Source organism: Danio rerio, chromosome 20 (genome assembly GCF_049306965.1).
Source record: "Danio rerio strain Tuebingen ecotype United States chromosome 20, GRCz12tu, whole genome shotgun sequence".
Taxonomy (NCBI): Eukaryota; Metazoa; Chordata; class Actinopteri; order Cypriniformes; family Danionidae; genus Danio; species Danio rerio.
The window spans coordinates 9,820,046-9,841,550 of record NC_133195.1 but is presented as its reverse complement, the minus strand read 5'-3'; the positions used below and the strand labels follow the sequence as shown (position 1 = coordinate 9,841,550).

Here is a 21,505-nt window from a genome sequence, read left to right as displayed (position 1 = left end):
TTGGCTGTTGTATGGCAGTCATTTAACCTAAAAAAAAAGCATTTAGCATACATTTTTAGTCATAGCACCTTAAAATAACAATTAATCTATGCAAACTAATCCACTAAAATGACTTGATTTGGTCATCTTCATTAAATTCTTGGATGAAATATGATTATCCATGCCCCTCCAACCGATAGTTTACTGTGAGTGAAAGATGAGAGGAAGAGTGCAAAAATAAACCTCCCTCTACCCAGTATTTAACCTTAGTAGGAACCGTCATTATATTGAAATAAAAGTCTGCAGCTTTCGGTTTGGACTTTAAAATGCTGAATATTCACACAGGCACTCTTTGATTAATTCTTTCTTCTACAGGTTTCCACAAATGGCTTTTTATCCCTTCAGCCTCCTCCTGAAGAGAGCCAGTATCTAGGAAGCACCTTTCCTCTGAGTTTCTCTGCCATCGCACCTTTCCTGACAGACTTTAGTTCAGGAAGAGGGAAAGGATCTGTGTTTTACCGTGTAGAGGAGTCAATAAATGTATTAAACCGGGCTTCTGACATGGTTCAGCATGGTTTCACTGGTTCTGCATTCAAGCCCAGCCACACAGTCATCGCCACATGGGACAACATCGAATGTGAAGTGGAAAAGCTCCTTCAGGTCCCATTTACATATTGTGTAATATATTGTTTATCTTGTATTTTGAGGCATTTTAATTCTGATTGGTTATAGAACACTACACTTTTCTTTTCGAAAAAAAAAATAGACTAATTTTGCATGTATGTGGAGTTAAACAATTGAGTTTTACTATTTTGAAACCATTCTGTCAATCGTCTGGTGTGGTGGGATCCAAATTAGACCATTTGCATTTCGATCCCACTTTATAGTCGCTTATACCTGTGAATTTACATGGTAAATAGGTGTGTAAGTAGCATGTAACTACAGTGTATGTACGCACTGGTACATGGTATTTACTTGTGTAATACTGGTGTATCTACACACTTGTAACAACCCACTAAATAGTATGTGTAAGTTCAAATGTGTAACAGGACATAACAACACTAAGAAAGTACACATCTGTATCAAGAATAATTTAAGTGCGTTCTGTAACAACATGTACTTGCAGGTGTTTTCCCTCTCCCACACCTGTTTGCACACCATCTTTTTGTGTACATTGTATGGCAGAAGTAATGCTGCATTAGAAGGTTTCACCTTGTGATTCCAGTGTACTTACATGGGAACTCCACAAGAACTCATTCAGTCATTTTCTTTTCGGCTTAGAACCTTTATTAATCCAGTGTCGCCACAGCGGGATGAACATATTTGATTTTACTCTGCAACATAGTGTTTTACACAAGTACTTTGAGTAAGCTATGCCTTTATTAAAACAAGTTAATTGTTTGCATTATCAAGAAATTTTAGAATCTGAAGAAATAAAAAGAGGGGGGAAATGGCATATATATTTTTGATGAACCCGGTATGCTTTTCTAATGTCATGGATCAGCTGTGCTAAGGCAACTTTACTATTTCACCTTCCCAGCCAGTAGTGCCACTGAATGAATTTTAAATGTTCTCTCAGTTATTTTGTAGTCTTTAATTTGAGACCATTTTACACTTTATATTGAGTGAACAGTTCCTGTGGAGTTACCATGTAGGTACACTGGTATCACATGGTGAAACTATCTAATGCAGCATTAGTTCTACCATACAATGTTCACTAGAAAATGGTATGCAAACAGGTGTGGGAGTGGGAAAACACCTGGAAGTACATATTGTTGTTACGCAATGCACTTACATTGTTCTTGTTACAGATGTGTTCTTTCTTAGTGTTGTTAGCAATGTCCTGTTACACATTTGAACTTCCACATACTATTTAATAGGTTGTTACAAGTGTGTAGTTACACCAGTATTACACAAGTAAATACTATGTAGGTTACCAGTATATATATACACTGTAGTTACGTACTACTGACACACCTAGTTACCATGTAAGTTCACATGTAAAAGCGACTATAAAGTGGGACCCAAATTTCAATATGCAATTGTGCCTGCTGCAGACACACTATAAATAAAAATATTTATTGGATTCACACATTTTCTTTAAGGTAACTGATTGCAAACAATTTATATGAGCTAACTTTAAACAAACAAATTCAGTTTAGTAACGTTCAACTTACTTGTTTGTTTTTAGTGCATGGCACAGCAGCGAAGTATTACGCTGGAATGAGAATATAGTTCCTAGCCAGATAGTTCCTAGAAAGACATCTTTTAGTTTCCATCATTCTTCGTACACAATGAAATTGCTAATTTTAAATAGGAAAATGATCTAAACTTTAAAAAAAAGAAATTGAGCAAGATGCTAATGGTCTAATCTGATTAAATGATTTATGATAAGCTAAGCTAAAAGTGCTCCCGCCAGACTCTGGAGATCAGCTAAAAATGCTAAAACTCAAGTGTTGAACTGGAAACTTGTAAAATGAGCCAAAGTGTTTGAAGTGAACCACTGTTCTGACCTATATGCAGGTGACCAGTTTCCAGGTTGTGTTGGCTGGTAATAAATCAGATACATTTGCCTTGTTCCTGTATCCTGAGGATGAGCAGCAAATGCTAAATATCAGTCACAATTATGCTAACATGTCAAAAGGAGATGTCAAACTGCAGGCTGGTTTTAATAGAGGCGATACATCGACCACAGGAGAGCTGTTTTACAGTCTGCCTGGCTCTAAAGAGAACATCAACCTCTATAGGTCAGTGAAGGATGACCTAATTCTTATCCTTTGCATTTCTGCATTGCAAAATGATTTGTTAATATCTATCCATTTTAATAAGCCTTAAATATTTTAACTATTAAAATGTATTTTTATGTTAATTATTTATTTTCAGAATGGTAGATACATATATTACATATTGTACAATGTAATATGTATTAGAAAACTTAATTGCTTAATGATTGAATGGTCAAGGTAATACAGGAGAGAATGAGTATATAGTGACATTGTGTGGATAAAGAATACAAACTTGGATAGGTCTATTTCATTTGTCAGCATTAGTTATCTACGTGGCATTTCACATGTGCACCTCAACCCAGATTATTATTGCAAAACTCAATAAGTACATACTTTTAGCCCATGGCTAAAATGTTAACGTCATGTTTATTTGCTTATTTTTTAACCTCATTTATTTATTTATTTACAAATTCTGAATTGCATTATAGGACCTTGATCTCTACTTTAACATAGTGACCTTTACTGGCATTTTAGCAGTTTACTATATGGAAATCTTTTTGGGTCATTGTACAGTTGAAATCTGAATTATTAAATCCCCTTCATTTTTTTTTTTACTTTAAATATTTACCTAATAAGGTTTAACAGAGCAAAGAAATTTTCACAGTATGTCTGATATATATATATATATTTATTGTTTTTTCTTCAGGAGAAAGTCTTATTTGTTTTATTTCAGTTTAAAAAATAATAATATTATTATTATATTAGTCAATATTATTAGCTCCTTTAAGCTATATTTTTTCAATAGTCAACATCATTATACAATAACTTGCCTAATCGCCCTAACCTGCCTTATTAACCTAGTTAAGCCTTTAAATCGTCAACTTAGAATTATAAGGTTCTGTCTGGCATTTTTGTCAAAATTGAGTTATTGACATATTTTTATTAAATGACAACTTACTTACATTATTGGATTTTATATACTTGTATATATACGCTTTTTACATTTTAAGAGTTTTTATTTTAAAAAAAGAAATGTCACACACACACTGTTTGCTATGGAATGCAAAAACTTTGAAGCTCAATATCTCAAAATCATTCAGAACGCACATAGAACCTTATAATTCCAAGATGACGAAATGTCATTTTAAGCTATATAGAAGTGTCTTGAAAAATATCTAGTCAGATATTATTTACTGTCATCATGGCAATGATAAAATAAATCAGTTATTAGAAATGAATTTTTAAACTATTATTTTTAGAAATGTGTTGAAAATGTTTTCTCTCCGTTAAACAGAAATTAAGCAAAAAATAAACAGGGAACCGGATAATTCAGGGGGTTTAATAATTCTGACTTTAACTATATATGCATGTGTACATGTGTGTATTTTTGTATGTAATACAGTGCTTTGTTTCAAACTAAAAATTCACTGACAAAATCATATGAAAAGGATGAGATAAATATTCAGTTTTCAGGATATTTTTAAATGATTAAAGGCTATCTGAAATGCCTGAACTATACATTTAAGTTTCTTTTAACCAAAAACACTGCATGTGTTAAAAAAAAAAAAAAACTCTAATTAACATAAACAATGAACAACTTTAATTTTCATTAAAGCATTAACAGAGATTAACAAATGTCTTAACCAACTTACTAGTGATTTTTTCAGTCATGCATTAACTAATGTTGACAAATGAGACCTTACAGTACCATGGTATTATAAATGCTGTAACAGAATTACATTTTGATTGATTATTTAACATGATGCAGTAACTACAGGCAGCAGATTAAACCTTATTATTCATTTCCACTTTTGCAAACCCCAGGGAGGGGAACATGGGAATAAGCGGACTGTGGATTTTCCACATCGGATCCAGCCGCTTCCCTTTTCAGAATATAGTTCCTGCTTCTGTCACCAAGTCTGACTCTATGGGTTATAAAACCACTCAAAGAACCACAAAATCAAATACAACTGCAGATGAATCTGCTTCTGAGCCTCAGGTGGACAATCCAGCTTCACTTGTTCAACAGCCCTTAAAACCAAACCAAGAACTACAACAAGTCAATGTAACCAAAATGTGTGGTTTGCACCTGAGATTCTGCTCTGTGGATGGATACTGCACAGACTACCCAACTGGGCCATGCTGTTACTGCAGAACCGGCTACTATGGCAATGGCAGACATTGTTTACCCATGGGTGAGTTTATTTATTTATTTATTTTTTTTATTTCTTGTGACTGTCAAGTCAGGTCATTTTTATTTCTTTAGCACTTTATACAATGCAGATTGTGTCAAAGCAGGTGAACATAGATGACAGTTTAGGGTTTTGTAAGTAGTGATGGCTGCTTTCGAATGACTGATTTATGAAACTTTGAAACTTTTTTTGAATGCTTTTTATTTCAAATTAGTGCCCAAGTAGCAAAACATTATGGCTCAGATTTGGCCTAAAACTGGCACAGCTGGCATTCATACGGCACTGGCATACATAGGCAGAGGTGGCACTGCCTTTAAGGTGGCAGGCATGACCTGGTCCAGATGTCAATGTAGTATTTGGCCCAGATGTTAAAATCTGATATGAACCCTACTTACTCAATTTAGGATATTTTATGTGGTCCCCATAGATCTGTTATCTACTGAATCAAGACAAACTATTTTAGTCATACCATAATCAATACTATAGAATTGAGAACTTTGAATAATCACCATATGATTTACAGTTGAAGTCAGAATTATTACCCCTTTTTTGATTTTTTGATTTGTTTTAAATATTTCCCAAATGATATTTAAAAGAGCAAGGAAATTTTCACAGTATGTCTGATAATACTTTTTCTTCTGGAAAAAGTCTTATTTGTTTTATTTCGACTAGAATAAAAGCAGTTTTTAATTTTTTAAAAACTATTTTTGGGACAAAATTATTAGCTCCTTTAAGCAAAATTATTTTTTCGATAGTGTACAGAACAAACCATTGTTATAGAATAACTTGCCTAATTACCCTTACCTGCCTAATACACCTTATTAACCTAGTTAAGCCTTTAAATGTCTCTTTAAGCTGTGTAGAAGTGTTTTGAAAAATATCAAGTTAAATATTATTTACTGTCAGCATGGCAAAGATAAAATAAATCAGTTATTAGAAATGGGTTTTTAAAACTATTATGCTTAGAAATGTGTTGAAACAATCTTCCCTCCATTAAACAGAAATTGGGGGGGGGAAATAAACAGGAGTGATAATAATTCAGGGGGGCTAATAATTCTGACTTCAACTGTATATAGTATAAGTTTGTAGATGAAGGCCTAACTTACCCACATTTAGATTGGTCTCAAAAATATTTTGTTGTTCTAAATAGAAAGCCCATCATTGGCCTTTTACAGTCTAAGTATACTTGAAATAATGTCAATATGTCAGAGCTCTGAGGACATCGTATAGCGTGCCACACTGCTCCGTCTAACATGTCTTAGTCCGACCTGTACAGAGGCTTGTGGTGCTATTGGTTTAACGTAATCTATTAGAGATAATAACATAAACCCTCTTTGAATAATTCAAAACATAATTTATTAGCCAGGTAAATGTGTATTATTATATTATACACATTGTATTATTATTCATACAAGACATCAAATTCTCAAAGATAAATCCAAGATTAAAAGATGCATACCTGACTTTAAAATATACATAGCGTGGAACATGAAGTTCCACGCTATGAGCAGATCTGGATAACAGGATCGCCCAGAACATTTTTCAAATCTTCCCTTAAGTAATCCAAGAATCCGCCCAAGGAAAGGGGTGTGTGAATAACAAAAGGCATTTGCATTTAGTGCTGCCTGTAAGAAAGGCACACCCTCCACAGTGGTCAAAAGATACCTGAAGTTATATATTTAATGTTTTGATTATGTCTATTTCTGAGGGAATGAGACCATTGTACCAGTCGCACTGAGACATTTCAAATGATATCAAACATAATCGATAAAGTCACTTGGGTTGACATAAAACATTCAGACTTTGAAATGGTCATACTGTATGAGTACAGTGTGTAGAGGGGGTGGTAGAAGAAAGGAGTTCCAGGGGATTCAAATGTAAATGGAGCAAAGGAGGGGAACTGGTCTTTTCCCGCATTCCCACCAGCTGAGTTGTGAAGTCAATTTGTCTCTGTTTTCCGTTCATGTTTGAATTGTCAAAGATATCAAAATATTTGTGATATCTCAAATCTTGCACGCTGTACTACGTGGGTTGTGTGCGTCAGTTCCCTAAGCAACAAGAACCAACGCCTGACATCGCCTGTCCGTATTCCTCAAAGTTTTTTAGAATTAAATGTTTAGAGATGATGTGTCCCTATGTGTGCCTTTGATGCACCTCTTGATGCTTCCTATGTTCTTGTCGCAGCACTATATTTCATATGCTGATTTGATCTGGTACATACTAGTAACAAGGGTACTGGTTCTATAATGGCACCAGGTTTAGGTACCCAACCCTATATGTGGGTGGTTTACAGCGCATATCAAATTGTCAAGGTCATGTGATTTCAGTAAACTTGCCTTTGTTACATCATTACAGTTTCCAAACATTTAGAAAACTTAATATTTCAATACTGGGTGGTGATCTAATAAAATAAATACAATCCAATGATAGATCACCCCCAGTGGCAAATCACTGAACAAGTTTTAAAGTTTTTAACTGATATTATATCAGATTTACTAGTTTGGAGACATTTTATTGAGGCATTTGAAAAATAAAAGGGAATAACATTAGTTAATTAACAAACAATATATGAAGAGTTCAGATGCAAAAGCCTCTGAATGCTGTCTGAAATGTTCTTCTGAAATGAGTTTTTTTCTTTTTCCACAGGCTGCTTTGTGCAAGTTCAGTAATTTCACATTTATGGTGATGAATATGTTATTTTTATTGCCTTTAAAGAGAAATAAATAAATATAAACACAGGAGGCTAAAAAAATGCTTTTCCGAATATTCAGTTGACATTTAGAGGCTTTTTCATCTGAACTCTTTATGTCACAAAGTCTATTAGACTGGATCCAATTGCAAATGAAAGTTTGACAAGTTCATAGAAGAAATCAACAGGACAGCAGATAGCCAGTAGCCAGGCGATGGCAGCATACGAATCTCACAAAAATCAGCACTCGACCGCAGGGTGAGACCTGAGGAAACAGGACAGACACATGAACAGACTGAATGCTTAAGACTGGTAAACGAAGTCCTTAAACAGCCAGTCTTAACAGGTTGCAGCTGTAGCTATAATGAGTCAGATGATTGTCCGCACACTGTCAGGGGAAAAGGTAAACAAACACACCCACTCAAGGAACACAACAACAGAATGAGAGTACTGATTCATAAACTGTGACAATATAAGGCTTTAAATGTATAAAATAACACATATTATGCAGGGCCTTAATAGTTTAAAATATTAGATGATAAGTAGGCCCACATAGAATCTGCGCGCGCAGAATTCTGCAGATTTTTAGCCCATCATTGATTCTATTTATTTACTTGTGTAAATTTGTGTAAATTTATTTATTCAGTTTTTAAATCAATTTCAGTAATGTTCACTAATATGAAAATGTGATTCATATGATTTATTTACAATATCGTTTCTAAAGTAATATTTTCTGACTTTAGAATATAGTATATGAGACTTGCTTTGTTTACCAAATAAAGTGGATCGAATTGGATTTGCATTGTAAACATTAAATAAAAGTTAAAAAGGTATTTTTTTTTATTTTATATATTAAGGTTTTAGTTATGATCCTCCCAAAATCATTCCGCATAAATCCACAGTTTTTTTTACAAAATTCTGCACAGAAATAGCAAAAATTGTCAGCAGATGCTGTCTGGTTTTAATTATATTAGGTGCATTTATAGGTTATATTTTCGATTTAAAGTTTGCAATTCAATAGCATGTTTTTTTTTTTTTTTTTTTTTTGCATTTACACAGTTTTAACCAGTAGGTTTTGAACCTTTTGAAACAGTAAATCATTTTGCAAAGCAATTATTTTTAAGATTTTCTATCACAGGGGTCTCAAACTGAAATTGGCAGTGGGCCGATTTCAGTGACTGACAATTCACAGGAGGGCCGTTTTAACTTTTATGCACAAGAAAAAAAGTGGAAACCCAACATAATTCATGCATCCTATGACAACAGACATGACATTTCTATTTCAAGCATTACCTGTTACCAGTGATAATGTGAATCAGCATGTTTAGCATGTCACTCAGCTGCTGAAATATATCTGTGACTGGATCAAGTCCAGACACAATTAACAATAAATTAAATGCAGATCTTTTACATCAGTGGTAGCATTTACATCAGTGGCTGCAAGACAATCATTTGACTATTAACAATAAAAAAATAGAATGTATGCACATTACTCATTTATTCACTGAAAATTATCCATATCCTATGCCATTACTTTCTCAAATCAAAAACTTTACATTGTATCAACATATTAATATTTGGACTATGGACTCTCTCCTCACTTATTGTAACCATGTTCAAAATGTTTATAAAAAACTGAAACAAAGGCTATTTGTTTATGGGAAAATTACGACAAATTTGTCTTTTTCGGTTTCAAAAACTGATCTTCATGCCATAATCTTGTCTACCTTGTCTTGATGTTTGCCTGTTTGGTCTCTCACAACAAATGATATCTTGTAGCCAGAGTGTACAATAGGGCCTATTAGATCCACAACAGACTTTCTGGATGGACACATCACTGTTTTGCTTTATCACTCTCTAATGCGTTAACATTTCAAAACTACATTATGAACACAGGGATTAAACTGCACGATAAAGTTTTAAATAGTGCTACCCCAGCAGCCCTTTTTGCTTTGGTATCAAAACTTAACAAAAGGACTGATCGTTCCACCAGATCTTCAACAAATGGATGTTTGCCATTAATGGCTTTTAAAAACTGTTATGGACAGAGATCTTTCTTTTATGTATTCACAAAAGCCTGGAATGAAATCCCACAACATCTAAAAACAATACCAACACTGAGACTTTTTAAAAAATCACATGCTCGTCATCTAATGGTCAACTATCGCTGTAGCCACTGAGATAGTATCTGCTTTTCTCTATTTTATATGTTTGGTGATTGTTTGTACTGTGTTGATGGATGAGATGTCTGCCTGTTTTTTTATGTTCTGCAGAGCAGGAACCTGCTGAAAAACAGCATTCATGATGATCAGGCCCTATTATCTTTTAATCTTTTCCTGTTAAAAAAAAATTATAAATAAATAAATGAATAATGCATTACAATAGTCCTGCCTTGGGATATGAAATGCCTAAACTGGCTTTTTCGAAACAGAGATTGGGAGTGTATGTCATAGTTTGTGAATTATTATATATATATATTTTTTTTTTGTTACAAATGCTCAAGATGTGGCCTATCAAATAACCATCTTTAACAGAGGAATGTGCCTGAGAGATGTCTGATCCAATAATTAAACCCCCCCTTTTTTCAAAATTTGGTAAAAAAACTTTTTTTTTAAAGTTACTAGTCATCTGATTTGTAATATTAACTACACATTTTGTGAATTTATATCCCCAGGCCATGATCATCAGGTGCAACAAGGACCTTTTTATATACTGTATGTTTGACTGTGATGCCAGCAATAATGCAAATGTAAAATAAGTCTGTTTTACAGGTATTTCTCAACCTTTGAGTGGAAAGCTGAGTGGCCATGTTTCTGTTGGGGGCACTAAAGTTCAGCTAAACAGTGTGGACCTCCATGGCTTTGCGGTGGTGGGAGAAGGTCGTGTGTATGTCTCCATCAGTCCTGTCCCAGCTAGGGTGGGCTGGGCTCTGATGGCTGTGGGCCCGCTGGTCTCCACATTTGGCTGGCTCTTTGCTCTTGAGCTCCAGAACCATCCAAATGGCTTCAGCATAACTGGTATGACTGCTTATCCTTATCTGAAGCTGCATTGCTTATTATTTCACACTAATCATGTCAATACCTTTCATCAGGAGCTGAGTTTTTCTACAAAGCAGAGCTGGTGTTCAGCCCACAAGGACAGCGTGTTGTCATTATTCAAGAGGCTCAAGGAATGGATTCATTCAACCACTTGAATTTTGACATTAACATCATTGGAGATTTACCTAGCATTCCCAGTGGAGCCAAAGTTCATATTCTGCCATATACAGAGACCTATCACTACAACCATTCAGGTAATTCTTCTAAAGGAGCGCTATTCAATTAGTTTGTCATGGGGGCCGGAGAGTTATGACTTGCAATATAAGTGATGACACAACAGCAATATAAGAGCCCAAATGTTATATTTTTGCTCCTTAAGACACCCACGTTGGCTTTTTCTTCATTAAGACGTTAATATTTTGTTTCTGAAACTACATAACATCACTGCAGTGTACAATGTGGCTTTTTTACAAACATATTTAAATGTTGAATTTCAGAGCACAACAAAATCCGTGTATTGCTCAAGTAGGCAAAGAGCTTAGAATGACCAAGTTGCGACACTCAATAGAACATTCCATTGCAACAGCAGCGCCCAGCAACAGCCCCGGATTCCGCCATTTTGGAGTGAAAGCGATCGGCCGTCCGTTGGATCTTTTTGCTGTCACGATGGCAAGCAGCTGCTTTATTTTTTATTTATTTATCTAAAAAGCGCATGTAAGCTGAGAAACAACCTGAAAGAAGACATTACAACACTTACTATCACGATCATTAGCACTTTAAAAGTTTATTTTACAGACTTATAGTATACTGTTGTTCTATTGGAATTTTCATTCCAAAATGGCCACCGTGCCCTCTAGTGGCTGTTTCCCAAATCGCACTAGAGTGTCACCTCTTGATGATTCTATGCTCTTTGAAGTAGGCTTCTTCTACATTCAGACAGGTTATGTTTTGAACTGCATAACAATTAGGGGAGCAACGATTATACATTTTGGTTGTATGATTATATAGTCTGAAGAATAACCATGGTTTCACGATAATCATGATTATTATGCACTTATTAAAATTCAAAACGCTACTAGTTTAGAAAATCACAAGACAACTGCTTTTTTTTTTAAGTGTTGTTCATTGCTACTCAGTAACCAAAAACAGCACAAAATATTAATAAAACAAACAATATTCTATTTCTCTCTTTGGACTTACAAATAAATGAAACCGGTTTTTGATTTAAACATGAGGGATAATTTTACAATGAAAATAAATGACTGAACAATTAATAGATAAATAAAAATAAAAATAAATAAAATAGTATTTGTCTAATGTAATTTAAGCTTTATATTAGCTAAGACTTTAAATGAACTGTTGTTATTATCTAAGTTCCTACATGCATAATGATTTTAATAATTTGTAATAATTTGTCTAACGGATCTTTGGTTTACATTGCACTGAAAGCCACGCACAACTCTCACCACTACAGCATGAGGATTTTTACTGTGTGTGCCTGGAGGACGCGAATGCGTCGGTCCGCTGGCGAGCTGTGCGACCACCAATATGTGCACCACCACCAATATGTGCACATCTCCATTGGAAATAATGAACTTGTGTGCGGAAAAGATGCAAGATGTCAGCGGCTTGCTGCTATATTTGATCCAATGTGCGTGCATATTAGCCTCGGTATAAGCTTGGAACTTTAAATTAGTACACAGCTGGCATTACTTTAGTTGTAGCAGTTATTTTCCATGAAACAGAAATGTGCCGTTAAAAAACCTTTACGATTAATTAACCGTAATGAATTTAAGCTCGGTTATAGTGAAATCGGCTAATCATTGCATCCCTATTAACGATAGTGCATTGAATAAAAGGCCTTTTCTACAAACATATCCAAATGTTTTTGGCTGCTCGCGTCACTCGCTTAGGGCTCTATTTTGACAGTCCATGCGCAGAGCGCAAAACGCAGGGCGCAAAAGCAATGCATTTTTGCTAATTTAAGGACGTGAAAATCCGCATTGCGCCATAGCGCATGGTCTAAAAGGGTTGAGTTTATTTTCTTAATGAGTTATAGGTGTGTTTTGAGAATAAACCCACATAGCAAAATTTCTCTGGCCCAGCTCTGGCCCACACAATCAGGTTTTGCTTGGCCCACATGCCGCAGTGAATTACGGTACATGACTGGACCAAATCTGGCTTCCAGACAAGGGCCAAACACGGACCATATCTGGGCCAAGTCTCAGCCAAGTTAATAACTCATAACTGGGCCTGAACTGGACCAGATAGGTTGGTGTGTCACGATTGCAATGAAATTGATAAACCCATGGAGTGATGCTCTTTAGGCACACTATGGGCACGCTTTTTCTCAAAGTGACCTGATTGTTAGAATTTTTTTTCTTTACTCAAAAATGACATTAGTGTATTTTAAATGTGGGTCAAGACTGGGCAAACTCACATGGCCCACTTATCAAATTTTTAAATCTGGGCCAAATACTATGTTTTTCATCTGGCCCAAATCTTGTGTGCCGCCTTAAAGACGGTGCCACCTCTGCCAAACCCAGGCCATGTTTGGCCCACATGCTGTATGCCAGTGCCGGATGAATGCCTGCTGTGCCAGCTTTATGCCAAATATGGGCCAGATTTCTTTGCTACTAGGGTCAACCAATTAGAGTCTCATCTCCCATTACCTTTAAGAGCCAGCTGCGTCGCGTGCTGTGCCCATGCTGTGCCCCTTATGGTATAAAACCTGACAGGTGGGCAAATCTAAGCTTGTTTTTAATAAAACAAATATAAATATGGATATAATAAATAATACTGCTAATAATAATAACATTATACAAAAGCAAATTGTTATGAATGAACTGAAAAAGCCTCCCGAGATGAAGAAGACATAAAAGCTGTGGTTTTTCATATTTATGTAGGCTAGAAAATAATATCTTGTAATATTTTAATCCTTTATATTTATATTATATATATATATATATATATATATATATATATATATATATATATATATATATATATATATTCTTATTATATCCTATATATCTCCTTAATATTTAAATGTTTTCATATTTAAAGATATTTGCCTATTGCTCTCTTGTGCGTATTAAGGTTTGTTTTGGTCTAATGAAAAATCTATTATAGTTTCTCAAAATAGCAATGCGCCAGCAGTGCGCCTCAGAACGCCTTCCTTTTTAGACCAGAACACCTATAGGCGCACATCTGAGCGCAAATGCATTTGCTATTTTTAAACAGCGTAGCGCAACGCCTCAAAACCACTCTTGCGCCAAGCTGAAACTACCAAAAGACTATTGCACCACACCTTGCGCCACATTGCGCCGGGTGTATGATAGGGCCCTTAATGTTACTCCCTGACCCTGACTCACTCCTTGCAAAGCCTTCAACTGCAGCTTGTGCTGTATTGAACAGACGCAATTCACTTCATAACTATAGCACCCCTTTTTCAACTGAACTAAATTTAGTTTTGATATTTTCGTCACACTATTTGGACGGCTGAAACAAATTGCCTCGGGGGCCAGGTTCGGCCTGCGGGCTGCCAATTGAATAGCTCTGTTCTAAATTGTTAAAGGCTAATGACAGGGGATTTGGTAATTCTAGTTTTTCAATTTGATTATGAGTGAGATTTGCTTTCATACATTCAATACAACAATCAATAAATAAATAAAAAATATACTAACATAAATGTGGACCAAATTTTATTGTCTGTTTTATGCTCCGACAATACAAAATTCAGTCCTAAATAAGGTGGAACAAACTGTAATGGCAACAAAGCAGGTTCACTGAAGAAATACCCACAAATAATGTAACAAGCAGGGCCAGATTAAGAACACATTGGGCCTTGGGGCTATAGCAAATGCAAGGGCCTCCTTTTATTTTTTTATCTCACAGAAGTATTTATACAGTATAAGCAATTCCAGCGGACGTGACATTTGCAGTAAAAACTCAAAACATAAATTCACATAGAAAGCATATGTTAACATTACATTGAAACAACTGACCACAGAGTTAAGGGAGCAGAAAAACATCACTCTGTAAAGATTTTTTGCACTTTAAATGAGGAAAATAAACATCCGATGTGGACGAGACAAAAAAAAGTCTGCCAGTTTACAGAATACAACATACTTTGAAGAAATTCTGTGAATTAAATTGCACAAACAAAAGAAACAATGATAATCAAAATGATATCAGTTGGCTCTCTAGAAAACAAAATGATTTATGATTATTTAATATTTTCACATTTATGAGGAAAAAAGTGTAATTACGGATGTTACATATCTCTGTTATGGATGTGACAGTTGTGAATTTGCCAGTTTAGTGACTTTGGTAAATCGAAAAGAATAGTTTAAAACACAAACAGATGCATTTTTTAGTATTTCTCAAGCAGTGTAAAATAATTCCTTACACAAAAAACCCCAGAAACGGTTCCCATATTTTGGTGAAAACTAAATTTTTTTTTTTTCATGACAAGGTTGACATTTGCATGGAATTGCTTATATATATATATATATATATATATATATATATATATATATATATATATATATATATATATATATATAGTAGCGAGGTAGAGGGAAAACACATACACGTAAGCGTTGTGTCACAAACAGGTCCCCGTAGGGTGATTTATTTACAATGTGAAAATAGTGAAACAAGATGAATACAGTGCTCTTCTAGGGGTAGGTGCTCCGGGGAGAAGGTGAGGTTGAGTGAGAGTTCTGGTGAAGGATCGGTCAACCGCTGGAATCCGCTGTGTAGGAGAGACAATGAGACACAGATTAGCACAGGGAGTCATTGAGTGAAATGAAGCTTGTCTTCCTTGTGTGCGGGGTTGGCTTTTATGTGTCTCTCTTGATGAGTTCCAGCTGGGACCGATCCGTGCTGATTAGGTGCCAGCAGGGGTGAATCCTGGACCAAGGCGACGTGGCATCAGTATACTCGCTACAATATATATATATATATATATATATATATATATATATATATATATATATATATATATATATATATATATATATATAACTGTTGTTATTAATAATTTACTAATTAATATGCAAGTAGACTATACAAAATTAAGTAATGACATTATATGAACTTTAAAGTTCAAACAGACTGCAAAAATCAGCAAAACAAAAAAGCGTGTGTAATACTCCCTAAATTAGTGCTTTATAATAAATACTTTATAAAGGGCTTTACCTTTATAAAGGGTCTTTAGAACTTTAGCTGACCATAAATCCCTAATGATTGAATATCTTTAAAATCCATGCTTTTAATATCCAAAATATTGTGGTCTTCTGAGTTACAAAAGGCTAGCATCCTTACAATGAACAAACCAACATATAGATCTCCTTAGAACTAACAGACTAAAACTAACTTTTTTTTTTTTATTTTAATTTCATGGGACCTTTAAGTTGTGAATTATCTCTAAATGATGGTGCATGTTCTAAATGTGTCTGTCTCAGTGTTGACATCATCTTCACTGCGGGAGTACATGGTGGTGTCAGAAAATGGTGGATCTGAGACGTTGTCCTACCTACTACAGCAGAACATGAGTTTCAGTGGATGTGCACATGATCCCAGGACCACACCAGACTTTCAGCAGGTGAACGTGGAGCATCTGATGGTCATGTTCACAGAGGGAAACACACTCAGATATGCCATCAGCAACAGAGTGGGACCTGTAGGAGGTAAGAACATTGTGATAGCCAATGCTTAATAAAATAAGCACATTCACATGCATATCAACACACTGATAACTTTTATACAGTCAGCTAACTAAAATAACCCATTAGCTAGATTAACATGCACACCAATAAACCGGCAAATCAAGTAAACCACATTAACAAGATTTATCAAAATGTAATAATTTGTACATCTAACTTTTTTGTATGTCAGTTGTCATGCTTATTAAATCATTATTTAAAAGTAAGTAAATCTCAATGGGAAAATTATGGCTTACAATTTATCCTATCAAGATCCTTCTGCCACACAACATCAATGCAGTTTTTTAAAAATTCCTTCAGTCTGAATTGTGTAATATTTTCAAAATCTTGCTTTGCTGGTCATAAGTACAGAGGTTACACATAAATATTATTAATTTAATTTAAAGAATTTAAAGTGTTACTACTACAAGTTTATTTGTTTTGATATGTGTTTTCTATCTATTAATTTACTTAATAAATTGGTAATGTGGACATATGTATTTTCTTATGTTTATTTGTATAAATATGCTCTAATTTAGATGTTTTGTTGTCTTTTTTTTTGAGCGCGAGAGGACACATGTATTCTTAATTGTCTATTGACTTGAGTGCAAGCAAGTGAACTGCGTAGAACAAGCAAGAAATTAATTATTTTTCATCATCTGTGTATATGTTAACATGGCGTACGTAAAGTATTTTATTTATTTGTTTGGAATTATATGTTAGTTTATGTTTCTCTGTTATTTCTGAAGTGATACAGTCCCGTTAATTTAAAGTTTATTCTTTTTTTTTTATTGGTAGACTTTAGTTTGCCCTTTAATTGTGAAGTTGGAAACATCTGTGCCCTGGTGACTCCATTTTTATTACACGTTATTTATTGGTTTGTATGGCCAAGTTTGGGTTTGTTTTTTGAAGATAATTTTTTGGAAAACCATTGCTTCATTGGAACAACCCTGATACCGGTTTATGCTTAGGTAGTTGATGACCTTACTTTGATGAAAGAAAACACATAAGCATGTTTACATGTTTTATTAAATGACTGTCTGGAATACTCGACTCTGATTGTTCACTCATGACATACCTCATTACAGGTATGTTATTCTGACATAACAAACGCTAAATAATGCAGGCTCATTCGGGAACTTCGAATCAACTTGACTGTCAGTGAATACATTCTAATCTTTCTTGCTTACACCTGCACTCATACGTATCGTGTCCGTCCACTGTTTTTGACAAGATGGTGCCATCTTGTAAATGAATAATAGTTAGGCTAGGATAAGCTTCATCAAGTCAGCTTAGTTTCTGTTGGCTTTGTGTTTGTGTCTGTTTGGAGCCATTTTGTAACTGAAAAGTGCTTAAGATAGTGTATACTCCATCAGCTGTTTTTATTTCTGTCAGCTTTGTGTTTAATTCAATGATAAACATACTATTATAGCTTAAAATAATGTTTTGTGTCTATTTTTCATGTTTTTGTGGCATATTTTTGTGGCAAGTAGCTGTGTAATATAGTAAATAAACTCTTCAGTCTTATACAACAGTGTTCTGTTTTGTGTCTGGCTGCTGATAAGCTTGTCGGACTTATTCTGCGATAACAACCTCCTAAGCAAGTATTATCAGATTAAGAACTTGGAAGTAAAAGCATTCAGTCTGGATCATGTGGAATCTTCTTATTTATTTAACTGTATGTTTTCAAGGTGAGCTACCTGGACTTGTAGAGTTGAATCCATGTTTAACTGGGAAGCACCATTGTGACCCGATGGCCCTCTGTCTGCCAGGGGACGGCACTCAGTATCTCTGTCAGTGTGCTATGGGCTACCAGGGCGATGGACAAAACTGCTACGGTAGGAATCTTTCAGTGTTTCAGTGTCACTTGATTTTGACATCAAGCCAAGCATGCTCCACCGAGAGCTCGGTTCTCTCTTCTGAGGCCTTTAATGAATTACTGCCAGAGTTAAAGTGGTGAACGACTCTCATGGGTTTTCAATCTGTAATCCAGATGTGGATGAGTGCGCGGAGGGGCTCAGTTCCTGTGGTCCTCATTCTGACTGTGTGAACATGCCGGGTGGCCATCACTGCCACTGTCAGTCTGGCTACGAGTTTGACCTCGATTTGCATGAGTGTGTGGGTAGGTGTTCACTGATTTATCATTGAAATGTTTAAAGCTGGGGAATTGAACTATTAGAAATATGACAGGGATTTGAATTGCTTATTTGATGAAATTAAGGATTACATTTTTTTTAATACTCTAAAAATTAGGCTTGGTTATGTTTTGAAAGTTTTCTATATTTCAGTGGTTTACCATTATTCAGGTGTTGGTCTTAAGAATCTAATATCTATATATATATTTCTAATATACAATGCATTGTTTTTTGATCTTGGTTCAGCAAATAGTTCAAGTGATTCAGTGAGCTTTTCAGTTGATTTAGCTGTTTCAAAAGTGAACTGTGTTTTGAAGTAACTGCATCAACTGATTCATTATTTTATACACTGATTTAGGTTGCTTTACTTTGCACTAGTGACTCTTTTTGTGAAGCATCTGGTTCAGCTGATTCAGTGATTTATAAATTGATAAAATTGGTTTGAAATAGTTAACTGTGTTGTGAAGCAACTGGTTCAACTGATTCATTGTTTTTTTTTTAATTCATTCAATTACGTTGAGACAGTGAATTGTGTTGTGAAGCAACTGGTTCTACTGATTTATGGTTTTATCATCTGATTCAATTGCTTTGAAACAGTGAATTGAGTTGTAAAGCAACTGGTTCAGCGGATTTAGTTTTTTTTTTTTTTTCAATTGATTTGACTTGCTCTGAAACAGTGAATCTTGTTGTGAACCAGTTGTTCCAACTGATTAATTGTTTTGTTTTATTCATTCGTTTTTCAATTTTTGGGCTTTGAAATAGTAAAATGTGATGTGAAGCAACTGGTTCAATTAATTTAATGTTTTTACAATTGATTCCATTGCTTTGCAACAGGGAATCTTTCTCTTAAGCAACAGTTTCAATTGACTCAATGGTTTATGAATCGATTTGATTGCTTTACAACAGTGAATTGTGTTGTAAAGCAAATGATTCAAGTGAGTTATTTGTTTATTAATTGAATTCCTTTGAAACAGTGAATGTTGTGATACAGCATGTTCAGCTGATTACCTTTTTTTTTTTTTTTTTTTCAATTGATTTACATGTTTTGACTTGTATTAAAGCAACCAGTTAAACTGTTTCATTGTTTTGTTTTGTTTTCACTTGATTCAGTTTGTCAATCAATTGGTTCAAATATTTTTGTAATTGATTCAGTTACTTAGTTGAATTTCCTCACAACAAAATGAACAGTTTCTGATTCTGTTTTTTTTTTTTTTAGCCTTAGACACAACATTGATTGTTTATCATGTATTTTTGCTTAAAAAATTTAAATAGTTCAAACTTAATCAAAGCAGTAACTATCAGTCAATGTGCTGTGTGTTCAGAGATGCTCTTCTACAGACATAAGTTGAAATGAGTGGTTATTCCAGTTACTATTGCTTTTCCATAATCTCAAACCAGTCTGATCATTCTCCTTTGACCTCTACATCAACAAGCCATTTTTGCCCAACAGAATTGACCCTCACTGAATGTATTGTTGTTTTGTCATTTATGCTTTGGTAATGTTGGATGGACAACACATGACTCTCATTTGTAAAATCTGTAAACGTACAAAGTGTCAATTTACATCAGAATGAATCAAAAACAACTTCTGGTCATTTATGAAATATAAAAATTCACCACAGACATTTGTTGAACCCTTTCACACATAAAACCCATTGGAAAGTCTAATTTATGCAACCGCACATATGGTACACATTCATTCTGCATATTTCTGAAGAGGCTTCATCGTTCTCTTTTTTATTTTGCAGATATCGATGAGTGTTTCGAGGAGCTCTGTCATCCGTTTGCTTCCTGCTCAAACACCCAGGGCTCGTTCCGCTGTCAATGCTGGCCTGAATACAAGGGCGATGGCTTCCTCTGCCAACCACCACGTAAACCACAACATTTATCAAGAAACACACAACCCTTCCTCCCTGTCAGCTCAGTCACGGGCCGTTCTTTTTGCTTACAACACAGTCCAGTACATCAACTAAATCAAGTATCTGTGTGTATTGTGCACCAATCAGAATGAGCTGTTTAATTATTCCTAATGTGACTGGAACGAGTAGAGCATGTTTCTGGAGCAACGTCTTTTGTTTCAGTACTTGTTGAAATAACATCATGCCATTTACTGATTACATGTGATTGATGTCCCTCTGTTTTTCTTTAAAAAAAAATTCTGCAGCAAAAAGGCCCAAGCCTTCATTAACTGCATGCCAGCAGCACAGAAACAGCCTGCAGGAGAGTATGAGCATGTATCCAGCTCTGGAGGCTTTTGTTCCAAAGTGTGATGATAAAGGCCAGTACAAACCCCTGCAGTGTTTGGGCTCCACTGGACACTGCTGGTGTGTGGACAGCAGGGGGCAGGAGAGAGTGGGCACCAGGACAATGCCTGGCACAGCTCATGCCAACTGTGATCAACCAGGTAAGGATTTATCCTCACATTCTGTTTTCTGTTATGGCCGGTTTTTATACTCTTATGCGTTTTACACTTTTTTTGCAGGAGTACTTTTCCCTTAGCTTAGCAAAAATCTGTGAATCGGATTAGACCATTAGCATCTCGCTTAAAATGAACTTCAATAGTTCAATAGTTCAATAGTTTTCCTATTTAAAGGCTGACTTTTCTGTTGTTACTTTGTGTACAAAGACTGACAGTAAATGAAAAGTTGGTATTTTAGTTGATGTCTAGGAAATATACTATCTGACAAAAGTTTCGTCATTGATCTCAGTTGTAAGAGCAACAAATAATAACTTGACTTCTAGTTGATCATTTGGAAAAGTGGCAGAAGGTAGATTTTTCAGATGAACCATCTGTTGAACTGCATCCCAGTCATCAAAAATACTGCTGAAGACCTAATGGAAACCCAAGATTCTCACAGAAATCAGTCTGGTTTGGTGAAGGAAAAATCATGATTTAGGGTTACATTCAGTATGGGGGCAGATCTGCAGAGTGAATGGTTACATCAACAGCCTGAGATATCAAAACATTTGCACTGCCTATTACATCACAAACCACAGGAGAGATCTAATTCTTCAGCAGGATAGCGCTCCTTTTC

The 21,505-nt window shown here is 35.1% G+C and overlaps 1 protein-coding gene across 5 annotated transcripts in view; it reads left to right on the top strand.

The window, feature by feature from the left end:
• Positions 1–21,505, top strand: part of nid2b (nidogen 2b (osteonidogen)) — a 32,756-nt gene that overhangs the window by 2,049 nt on the left and 9,202 nt on the right. For 3 of the 5 annotated variants that reach the window (XM_073934062.1, XM_073934063.1, XM_073934059.1), the window contains 10 exons: positions 355–657; positions 2,503–2,726; positions 4,530–4,900; positions 10,358–10,603; positions 10,678–10,878; positions 16,096–16,320; positions 18,027–18,173; positions 18,329–18,457; positions 20,219–20,341; positions 20,635–20,874. In XM_073934062.1, the coding sequence (XP_073790163.1) occupies positions 355–657; positions 2,503–2,726; positions 4,530–4,900; positions 10,358–10,603; positions 10,678–10,878; positions 16,096–16,320; positions 18,027–18,173; positions 18,329–18,457; positions 20,219–20,341; positions 20,635–20,874 (2,209 nt within the window). The remainder of the gene's footprint in view (positions 1–354; positions 658–2,502; positions 2,727–4,529; positions 4,901–10,357; positions 10,604–10,677; positions 10,879–16,095; positions 16,321–18,026; positions 18,174–18,328; positions 18,458–20,218; positions 20,342–20,634; positions 20,875–21,505) is intronic. The other 2 variants (XM_073934060.1, XM_073934061.1) reach the window with 1 other exon arrangement.